The sequence below is a fragment of the Arvicanthis niloticus genome, chromosome 1, assembly GCF_011762505.2.
Source record: "Arvicanthis niloticus isolate mArvNil1 chromosome 1, mArvNil1.pat.X, whole genome shotgun sequence".
NCBI lineage: Eukaryota > Metazoa > Chordata > Mammalia > Rodentia > Muridae > Arvicanthis > Arvicanthis niloticus.
In genome coordinates this window covers 121,178,596-121,190,646 of record NC_047658.1, presented here as the reverse complement: position 1 = coordinate 121,190,646, position 12,051 = coordinate 121,178,596, and the positions used below count along the sequence as shown (strand labels likewise).

Genomic DNA, 12,051 nt, shown 5'->3' with positions numbered 1-12,051 from the left:
ATGCCAAGACAGAGTAATCAGCCCTTAATAATTCTGCATCACTTGGTCTGTCAGATGATCCTGGGCCAGAAGGCTAAAGATCGGATGCTCCTACCTTTTGTAGCATAGGGACTGTCCAGGTGTTCAGTGGTCTCTATAAATTGGCTAAGTTTTAGAAGCCATGCTTTGTGATTCCCATAATTTCAAGTTAATTCAGTCATTCTGGATTTCTGATGAGGTTGAAGACTTATAGTCTCATATCCAATCCTGGCTATTTACTTTGAGAGAAAAGATTTGAGAGGATGGTTTTCAGCTGACATTCATTCTAAAGCCAAGATAAAAGCCAGGTTTAGAACTAAGTCTTTTAGTTAGGAGGTATGACAGAGTTTCTGGTTAGTCAACAAAATGATGGACTGAGTATTAGGTTTATCTTTTACCTTACTGACACAAATTGGTATAGTTATGCTCTAATTGTATTTTAAGAGAAAACTTTTATTTTAACAAGAAGGGTGATATGTAGGAGGAGCTAAGGTGGGAGGATTAAAGAGAGGAAGAAGAGGAGTAAGGAGAAGAGGAGGAGGAGTGGAGGAGCTAGGTGATGAGAGAGATGGGGGAACATGGAGGCAGATGTTCGAGTGTCTCCACTAGTCAAAGATAGTTGATATAAGTAGTTTGGGATTTTGGGTTACACTTCTGATTGTATGGGCATCTGGTTGTTGAGCATTACCAAACTTATAAAGCCTTTGATTAAAATTTTTAAAAATTGTATAAAAGCAAAAAGGAGAAGGGAGAATGGGATAGGGGTTTTCTAAGGAGGGGAAATGGGAAAGGGGATGGCATCTGAAATGTAATTAATATATCCAATAAAACTTTTTTTAAAAGTAAGTTTTATCACAAATAAATAGTGCTTGTGAAGACATGTATACTTAATAAAATTTGAACATTTTAACATTTTACAATGTACATTATGTGTAAAAACATTGTAGGGAACCTTATTAATATATATGACTTTTGTGGATTTATTGAAAATTAAATTTAACTTCTATCATTCAAAAGGAAGGTTGGTCCCCATGGCTGGTTAATTTATTTCCCCTAGGAAGACAGTATGCAGATCTTCAGCTATACTCTGAGGGATTCTCCAGAGCTCTCTGAGTGTCTATAATTCTCCTCACACCTCCATGTACTAGCCTCTGAGACACAGTGCATGCCATTCTCCATTAGATGTCAGTTACTTTATTAATTGTAATCAGTGTTATCATATGCTGGGCTTTGGACTAACATGAATATTAGATCTGAGCCTTCAAGAAAGGTGAGAAAAAACAAAGATAAAATGACACATTGATTGACTTTTGTCTGGCAGTCACTTCATGGGTTTTCTTACAGATTCCTGTTTTTATATACAGACATAACTTGTGAACTATGGGATAGAAACAATCTTGCCTTTATTCATGTAGTGTGCATTCCTAGTAATGAGGTAAGTAAATCATCCAATGGAAGAAAGAAAATGCTTGGTGAATTCTGAAGTTTGTCTCTGTGGAAGATCTGAACACCTCTTGATTTAGACAAGCTGTAAAACATGGCCATTTCTTAAGAGCAACCAGCTGGAAGAAGTTTTGAGAAATATCACATAATAGAATTTTAAGATATTACAGTAACTACTATTGGTTAAATAATACCCCCACTTTAAACTGCCTATGTATAAACCAGTAGAAGTACAATTCCATAAAATAAATGGGCTTACCATAGCTACAGTGAGTTACTTGAAAAGAGTTATCTAAAAATAGCTTTGAGGACTAAAACAGTTTAAAGGCTAAAGGTTATGCTTTTAAAACTAGTTTTGAGATGCCGAGTCTAAGTGTCAAAACAGTGCAGGAGTTTTGATGATTCAAATATTAAAAATTTCTTCTCAAAAAGAATAAAAAATATAATTTGGTTGATGTAACTTTATGTTGTTCAATGTAAATGTTGATGAATGCTAAGATATAAATGAATTCGCTCTCAACCACATTTAAAAACATAAACCCTCAGGTCAGGCTTTGTTGGATAGGATCTGTAACCCTTGTACCTGAGTGATTCTCATGTATTTTCAAAAATGAGACTTTCATGTAATTTCTTAGATCTTACATTTTTCCTACAAATGAAGGAAGAAAGATTACTCTCTCTCTCTCTCTCTCTCTCTCTCTCTCTCTCTCTCTCTCTCTCTCTCTCTCCTTCTCTCTCCCTCTCTCTCTCACACACACACATACACACAAACACACACAATCCATTTGTAGCCAATGTTGAAAGTAATTATATAAGACAAGACTGGCTATTTAAATGTTTTCAAGATATATTAAATAACTAAAGTTAGCAAAAGCTCAACACAGTGATGATAGCAAATAATAGTTATTTCAGAGAAAATATACTTCCAAATATGCTAAGCCTGACAAGAAAGTTTAAGTATCATGAGACTGCAAAAACTACATATATCTGGGACTAAATAAAAACAATAACCTAGGAACTTCAGCTGTATTGGTTTCTGTTCTTACTGTCAGTTGATATTCTGAGATAAATACACCTAAAAATAAGAAAAGATAATTTTTATCTAAAATTAAAGATTGCAATAATGAATCATATTTTAAAAATGGGCCATGTTGACAATCCTCTGATGCTGTGTCTTCGCTGCCTCCAGATGGAATTCCCGGACCTCAGAGGTTTGAGCAGGTCTGCCCAGCTTGCTTGTTGAGTAGATACACCAAGGCTGATCATTCTGCAATATAAAATTCTCAAAACAAATTTTAGTATCAAGATAGCTTTTTTAAGGGTATTCTCTATGTTTTATGTAGAAATAGCTGAGTGGAGTTAACAGGCAACAGTCCAAATTACCTTACATGGATAGCTGGCTTTCAAAACATCAGAAATCCTTAGAATTGACATGACAAACATTTCAGTATTAATGTTCATTTTCATTAGAGACCTGTCTGCTCCGGACAGCTTCCTATGTTAAATTCTAAGAAGAAATTGAGCATCCTTGGAGTTACTCCAGTTGTGGTGAGACAGCCACTAGGCAAGAATTGCCACTTTCCTTCTACAGACAAATTACTGTCCAGAAAAGGACACATTTGCAGAATAGTCGACTGATTATATCTGCCTAGACAGAGTAATCAGCCCTTAATAATTCTGCAGCACTAAGGTCTGTCAGAAGATCCTGGACCAGAAGGCAGAAGAACAGATGTTCCAACGTTTTGAAGTAGAGCGAGTGTCCAGGTGGTCAGAGGTCTCTATAAATTGGCTAAGTTGTAGAAACTACGATTTGTGCTTCCCACAGTTATAGTTAACTCAGCAATTCTGGATTTCTGATGGGGTTGAAAACATATAGCTATTGACCTTAAGAGAAAAGATTTGAGTGGATGGTCGTCAGCTGACATTCATCCTAAAGCCAGGTTCAGAACTAAATGTTCTAGTTAGAATAGATGACAGAGGAGCTGGTTAGTCAACAAAAGGACGGACTGGGTGTTAGGACTATCCTGTACCTCACTGGTACAAATTGGCATAATTATGCTCTAATTGTATTTTGAGAGAAAAGTTTCATTTTAACAGGAAGGGTGATGTGTAGGAGGAGCTAAGATAGGAGGAGTACTGAGAGGAAGAAAAGGAGTAAGAAGAGAAGAAGAAGGAGAGGAGAAGCTAGGTGATGAAAGAGAGAAAGAGGGGGGAGACAGGGAGGCAGATATTCATGTATCTCCACCAGTCAAAGATAGTTGTTATATCTAAGTCAGTCAGTGGGTTACACCTCTGATTGAACACTTCCAAACTTATAAAGCCTATGATTAACATTCTTTTTAAAAAATGTGTAAATGCAAAAAGGAAAAGGGGGCATGGGATAGGGGTTTCCTAAGGGGGGTGGGGGGTGGAATGGGGATAGGGGATGCCATCTGAAGTGTAAATAAAATATCTAATAAAAAAAGAAAAAAAAATAAAAATGGGCCATGTGAAATAGCATGACCAGCATACATAGTATTAGAGCAAAACCAAGGGGAGAATCATGAGGAGGCACAGGAAATACCAGTGGCCTAAACACACAAAGGGCAATTTGGAGAAATAACTCAGGACTTAAACTTACCCAGAATAAAAGCCTTCTATGTCATTATTACACAGCAATAACATCATGATCATTAACATGTACTATGCCATATTAACAGCAAGAATTATTTTGCCTTTGGTATGCTCTTTTATTTTTGCAATAATAAAACAAGGTAGGCTTCATTACTGTCTTCAAATGCAGATGGCAAAATGGTGTTTAGAGAAGACAGGTGCTTTCAGGGTAGTTAGTAGATGATTTAGTATATATCTCTTATAAGAATTTGAACCCTCTATATTTTAAATCATATGTCTTTATCCAAATAGATTCTAAGGCTGAACATTCTCCCAACATAATTGCATGCTCAACAAAAATAGTAATTACAGTGTTGAACAATACTGATTCACATTAGAACTTTCTGTGACCTAATCCCTTCATGCTTCTGGATATAATTTATCAATATATTTAGAAATGCTATGTTTAAAGCATGAGAATTTGTGTAGAAAAATGTTAAATGCAATTCAGAGCTCATTACTTCCTTCATAACTCTCTAGTATACAGAACAAACATTTCATGGTTAGGTTAGAGATTAGCTTCTCTACTGATGTTTAATGAAAAACCTTATACAGTGACCAAGAAAAACTTTCCATATAGACTACCACTCAGAGAGTTGTGGATAAATGAAAGAAAAATTATTCAATCAAGTCAAATTATTTTGATGCATACCTTTCAATGGGTTAAAGGTTTGGTTGTATTATTTTAAAATGCAGAGAATTTATATCTGTTGTGCTTGACAGTTTCCTTGAAGGTAACAATTTATCAAAGTCATCTCTCTACTGACTGAAAACAGGCTGTTTCTATACAGTTTTTTGGCAGGTAAGGAAAGTAGTGTTAGTTTTACACAGGCCAGGAAAATATGACAGGTAAATAAGCACACTAAAGAAACAATTTTTACAGTTACTAAATTGCCTACATGTGGCTAACAAACTTATATCATTTATATTTTTGGTAGAAAGTCAACTGAAATCTCAGAGATTCCTATTCCCTTATTACCCCATTCTTAAACATTTTCAAAATTAACTCTATGTATACAGGTGCTTTGCCTACATGTATGTCTATAACAAAGAAGATGTCAGACAGATCCCATGGTACTAGAATACAGACAGTTGTGAGCTGCCATGAAGTTGCTGGGTCCTTTTGACTAGACAGCCAGAGCTGTAACCACTAAACCACCTCTACCTCCTTATTGTATTTATTTTGATTTTGAAAATTTTAAGGTCTTCTGTTGATTAACTATTTCATTAATGAAGAATGAAACAGAAATGACATGGTTCATCCTGGTCGGGCTCACCAATGACCCACAACTGCAGCTTCCCCTCTTCATCACCTTCCTCCTCATCTATACCATCACCTTTGTAGGAAACCTGGGGCTGATCCTGTTGATTCTCTTGGATTCTCGGCTTCACACTCCCATGTACATTTTCCTAAGTAACCTGTCCTTAGTGGACTTCTGTTACTCTTCAACAGTCACTCCAAAGGTCATAGCTGGAATTGCTACAGGAAACAAGATCATGTCTTATAATGCTTGTGCCTCTCAGATGTTCTTTTTTGCAAACTTTGCCAATGTGGAAAACTATCTTTTAGTTGCCATGGCCTATGATCGCTATGCAGCAGTGTGTAAGCCCCTACATTATACCACCACCATGACAACACATGTGTGTGCCTCTTTAGTCATTGGCTGTTATATCTGTGGTTTGCTGAATGCTTCCATCTGTACTATGGATGCATTAAGTCTCTCCTTCTGTGAGTCCAATATGGTTCATCATTTTTTCTGTGATGTTTTGGCAGTCATGATTTTATCTTGCTCTGATAGACATGTTAATGAACTGATTCTTGTTTATGTAGCCAGTTTCAATGTATTTTTTGCAATTATACTCATCTTGATATCCTATGTGTTCATTTTCACCAACATACTAAAGATGCATTCAGCTGCAGGATATCGCAAAGCTCTCTCCACTTGTGCCTCACACTTAACAGCTGTCTCCATTTTTTATGGGACTATCATATTCATGTACTTGCAACCCAGCTCCAGTCACTCCATGGATACTGACAAAATTGCATCTGTGTTCTACACCATAATCATTCCTATGTTGAACCCTCTTGTTTACAGCCTGAGGAACAAGGATGTGAAAAGTGCATTCTCAAAGATTATATTGAGGTCAAGATGATATTTACTACTTTGATTTTTAGTATTTAGAATGAAAAAAAGTTAGGTCCATTCCACAATACATTGTCCTTGAGGAGTCTAAGAAATCACTGTAATGTGGGTAATATTAAATTATTGACAAAAAGTCTCAAATGTTCAACTGCAACAGGAACCTGGCATTGGCCAAGGACAAGGAAATGAAGTTTAAGTAGGAATCAAACATTAGGCTAAAACAAAGAAGTAATTTCTGGCAGGAATCTACATATTTGGCTAGAACAAAGAAGTAGCTTCGGGCATAAAAATGACTTTGGGCTAGGACAGGGAAGTAGGCTCAGATATTTTGGTCATCCTTATACTCCCTTATAAATAGGATCACGGGTGTGATTAGAGAACTTTGTTTATTGCCTTGCTTGTTCTTTGACTATTTGTGTTTATTGTCTTGCTTGTTCCTAGACTATTTGCATCTATTGTATTGCTAGTTCCTCAACCTAGAACTGACCTTAATACTTGCAAGTATTTAAAATCATATAAAATGAGATTTAAAAAAATTAAAAATATATGATCCAAATTTTCTGTACCTGTGTGTTCATTGAGATTCTTATAGAATGACAGTGTCTGTGTGTTTCTTTAGTTACCAAATAAAATTTTAATATAAACAAAAATGAATAACACTTTGATACATTCATCTCAACCTAACTTTATAATAAATCACTTTTTCCCATCTTATACCAAATTCAAGAATGTGAAGTGACATCTTTATCTTTGCAAGAGTGTGTTGGTTTTCAGAATGCTGTCATCTTCTTCAGAAGAGTAAGACATGAATGATATTATTATTGATAACTATAGGTCAGACTCTGAAAACCTTAATTTACTATATTATCACATTCAATCTTTTTCCACACAATATTTTTTGTCATACCATTACAAATATATGCAAGAATTGGCATACAAAGTCCCTTAAACTGAAGATATACTCATAGGTTTTATAAGAAGACTATTATAAATGAATGTTAGAAACTTCCAGTAGTATGACATGGATTTGTTAAGTGTTTATATTTTTGTGTTCAGTTAATTGTGCTCATTTATGTATAAGGATGTCCAAATGAACATAGCAAAAATCTAATTCTTATTTAATGACTAGAATATGAGGTCATATGTAAAAGTGATACTTTAAACAAGTAGACTTAATTAAGAATGTTAATCATTATCATCCTCCAACCTATGAAGGGCTCACCTGAATAGAACCAAAAGTCACTGGAAAGGGAGCTACACATTTTATTTCTACCAAATGTCATTAAGTTAAGCACAGTGGCACTCGCTTGTTCTCTCAGCGCTTAGGCGGCTGTGGCTGAGTATCACTTAAGCTGAATGTTTCAAAATCAGTCTGGGCAACACAAGACATCTTAACAATAAAAACAACAATAAAGGGAAACAAACAAGGAAATGAGATATAAGAACAGTTAATCCTTGAATTCTTTTTTTCATAGACATGCTAATTGCCCTATTTGAACTTGAGCTTTCTACTTTAAACCTGTATAAAATCAACTTTATAATGTGGTGAGGATCACCATTCATACTTGTATGATACCTGGTTCTTAGTGGGGGCTCAATAAACAACAGCTGGGTATAAAAACAAAATGTCAATCTCTATAATCTTACAACCCATTGAGGGTTCAACTGGGTAGAATCAAAAGTAAGGAAACACAAACTCTCTCCTTTTGTATTTTATTTTCTTATTTACTTATTTAAATATTTTATTCACTTTATATCCCAATCACATTTCCTGTACCTACTCTCTTCCCAGTACCACCCTTCCAAATACTACTCCCATTGCCTCCTCCCCTTCTTCTCAGAGAAGTGGAGCTTCCAGTGGGTACTACCCTACCCTGGAGGACTACTCTACAGGACTAAGCACATCCTCTCCCACTGAGGCCCAACCAGGCAGTCCAAGTAGTGAGTAAAAGAATCCAATGGTAGGGAACATAGATTGAGACAGCCCTGGTTCCAGTGTTTGGGGACTCATGACACATGAACACAAGCTGCATATTTGCTATAAATGTATTAGAGGTCTAGATCGAGTTCCTGGATGCTCCATGGCCCAGGTGCTGTAACTCCCCATGGTCCAGATTATTTGACTCTCGTGGTCTTCTTGTGGTGGCTTTGAATTCTTCAGCTTGCTCTTTTGTCCCCCCACACACTTCTATAGGACCCCCATGAGCTCAGCTTAATGTTTGGCTGTGGGTCTCTGCATCTGCCTCCATACAGTACTGTGTGAAGCCTCTGAGGAGAGAGTTATTCTAGGTTCCTACCTTCAAGTATAGCATTAATAGTGTTAGGGGTTGCATCATTCACATGGATGGGTCTCAAGTTGGGGCAGTCATTGATTGGCTATTCCCTCATTTTCTGCTCCATCTTTATTCCTACACATCTTGTAGGCAAGACAAATTTGAGGTTGAAGGTTTTGTGGGTAAATTGATATCCTGCTCTTTGTATCCTACCCCTCCCCATCACAGGCCTTCAGCTAATCATGACAGATGCCTATTCATATCAATTTTCTTTCTTATTCTCAACCCTCTCTCATATCAATATACACTTAAATTTGTGTACTTAAAAATGAAGAAAACTTTAAGAAATGTAATATTTAGATGAGATGTTCAGGCTAGTAATTCCCAGATGTATATCTCTATATACCTATAGAGATTGGATTTTTAAAAAATCAGAAATATACAATAGAAAGCATTTTCCACAAATGATACTGGAATAACTGCAGGTCACTATGCAAAAAATAAACATAGATCTATATATACAACCCTGCACAATACTCAAATCGAACACAACAGATACCTCAGCTTAAAACTGAATACTCTGCACCTGATAGAGGAGAAAGCAGAGAATATTCTTGAATGCATTGGCACAGGAGATAACTTACTGACCAGAACACCAATAGTGCAGGTGATAAGATAGACAATTAACAAATGGGACCTCATTAAACTGAAAAGCTTCTGTAAGTTAAAGAACACCTTCACTGGGACAAAATAGCAGCCTCTAAAATGAGAAAAGATTTTTTCACCACTTTCATATCTAGGGGAGGGCTAATATCCAAAATATACAAAGGACTCACGAAACAAAACATCAACAAGACAATAATTTAATTAAAATTGAGGTACAAATTTAAACAGAGAATACTCTACAGAGGACTCTCAAGTTGCTAAGAAACACTTTAGAAAATGTTCAACATTCTTATCCTTTCCCTGATAGCAAATCAAAACAATTTTGAGATTCCATTTTACACCTGTAAGAATGTCTAAGATTAAAAAGTGGCAGCTCATGCTTGTGAGAATGTGTAGCAAACAGAATACTGCTTCATTGCTCGTGGGAGTGAAAACTTTTAAAGTCACTTTGAAAATAATTATGGTTATTTCTCAGAAAATTGGGGATTGATCTACCTCTCATCCCAGCTATACTACTCCCAGGTATTTGCTGTTTGTTTCTTTTTTTCCCTATGAAAAACTTAATAAGAAATAGAGTGTTTAATTTAAAATACTTTGGATATTTTAGTCTCTTTTTCTTTAAAATTAACATTACCAATATTTCTATATTTAATCATTTTATTTGCACTTTTTAATGACATTATGATAGGTAAATTTTATGAGTAACCTGAATGGATATACATCCACTATAGAAACACTCCTTCAGTATATCTGTGAAGTTATTTATAGAACTTTTAGCTGAAAGATAAAGACCATCATGACTATAATGTTTATCATCCAATGAGCAGTTATTTAACCACACATGAAAAGTTGAATTTGGGTGAGTCCAAGAACTCACCTTTGTTCCTTCTAAATGCAAACACTGTTTCTTAATTTCATACAGTTATGTCTTCTCAGCCACAATACACATAATGTATATCTTGTCTTAAACCAGACCTCTGGGAGAATATTTCTTTTATTATTTATGTTTACAACATAAAATAAAACACATATAAAGTTTTGCAAAGCACAATTGTGTGAATGATAACTCCTGATCTCAAGTTCTCATTATTCTAGTGAGGCTTTTCTTGAAATAGTTATATAATTTATAAATTAATAAGTGGTAAGATAATACATAGAAGAGATCAACCACCATCATCTAGTTCTGAGACCATGATAAAACAATGATATCTGCCTGGGAATGAGAATAAAAATAGCAAATAGTATTCATTGGTGTTGATAGTCCAGTCCATGGAGCCTCTTGAGCTCAAGGGTATATATCACTACAGCAGTATAGACCTGGAAATGAGTCCACAGTCTGTTGAATCACAGGGAACACTTTAGTGTTAGGGAACACTTTAGTATCATTGAAGAGAATACAGGAGTCGTCAGTACCCAGAGGTTTGTGTGACATACAGTTGTTACCAAGAGCACTGTTTCTTTTTAGCATTGGTAATTACATAAGTGGGTTTGCAAATTATACAAAGTTTTGAAGATCCAGTTGTTGTCTCTAAACTGAAATTAAGCAAAATATCAAGTCATTGTACTGATTCAAAAATTTTAGCCTGTTTCATTTTACATATTACTCAGATTTTTATTTGACAAATATATATTTGCCATTATAACTTGTTCTTGACATTAATTTCCACAATCAGGAAGTTCTTACAAAATATCTCTTCTTTCCTGTGCTACACACTGCATAGGTATCTCTTGGGACTTGATTTATTTGACTACATCCTTTAAGTTCTCCTGCAAATTTCTTCCTAATTGCTGATTATATTTAAGGACATAAATTTAAACATAAACATTGACATATAATGCATGTATTTCTTAAAGACACTTAAAATATTTTTATATTTTTCTTGCTAATAAGACAAAGATTTTATTCTTTTTTAATCTTTTATTTATTTATTTCCACTTCATAGATTTTATTCCTCTCCCAGTCCACCCTCTGACTGTTGCCCATCCCATAACTCCTCCCATGCCCTTGTCTCCACAAGGATGTCCCTACCACCCACCACAGCACCAACTCCACCAGAACTCTAAATTCCCTAGAGCCTCCAGTCTCTTAAAAGTTAGGTGCATCTTCTCTAACTGAACGCAGACCTGGCAATCCTCAGGTGTATATTTGTTGGGGGACTCATATCTGCTGGTGAATGCTTGCCAAATTGGTGGTCCAGTTTCTGAGAGATCTCAGGGATACAGGTCAATTGAGACTGCTGGTCCTCCTACAGGGTCGCCCTCCTCCTCAGCTTCTTCTAGCTTTTTTCTAATTCAACCACAGGGGTCAGAAAACAGTCAAACTCAGGGTCAAAATCAACCAAGTAGAAATAAAAAGAACTGTATAAAGAATGAACAGAACCTAAAGGTGGTTCTTTGACAAAATCAACAAGATAAATAAACTCCTAGCCAAACTAACTAAAGGGCACAGAGAAAGAATCTAAAATACTTGAAGGAATAAAACTAAAATCAGGAAAAAGAAAAGAATGGCCACTCTCTGCAAATTTATTCAATATAGTACACAAAGGTCTAGCTATAGCAATACAAAAACAAAAGTAGATCAAGGGGATACAAATTGGCAAAGAAGAAGTGAAGATATCACTATTTGCAGATCATATGATAGTATATATAATCAAACTAAAAAATTATACGAGACAACTTTCATACCTGATAAGTAACTTCAGCAACGTATTTGGATATAACGTTAACTCAAAAAAAATAAGTAGCCTTCCTTTACATAAGTGATAAATACACTGAGAAAAAATAGGAAAAATACACTTCATAAGAGCCAATAATAATAAAAAATACATTGGGGTAACACTAAACAAAGATGTGAA

General features: G+C 35.4%; 1 protein-coding gene across 3 annotated transcripts; it reads left to right on the top strand.

Annotated features, from left to right (window-relative positions):
- The first annotated feature begins 1,169 nt into the window (after positions 1-1,169).
- LOC117716904 (olfactory receptor 5B3-like) lies at positions 1,170-7,099 on the top strand. 3 transcript variants are annotated; one of them, XM_034514017.2, is made up of 3 exons: positions 1,170-1,288; positions 1,383-1,453; positions 5,317-7,099. In XM_034514017.2, exon 3 carries the CDS (start codon positions 5,344-5,346, stop codon positions 6,265-6,267), a length of 924 nt encoding a protein of 307 aa, XP_034369908.1. In that variant the 5' UTR covers positions 1,170-1,288; positions 1,383-1,453; positions 5,317-5,343; the 3' UTR covers positions 6,268-7,099. The 3 variants fall into 3 exon arrangements, with proteins under 3 accessions (XP_034369908.1, XP_076781663.1, XP_076781749.1); XM_076925548.1 differs by having other exon boundaries at positions 5,134-7,098; XM_076925634.1 differs by lacking the exon at positions 1,383-1,453 and having other exon boundaries at positions 1,172-1,288; positions 5,134-7,098.
- Positions 7,100-12,051: the final 4,952 nt, after the last annotated feature.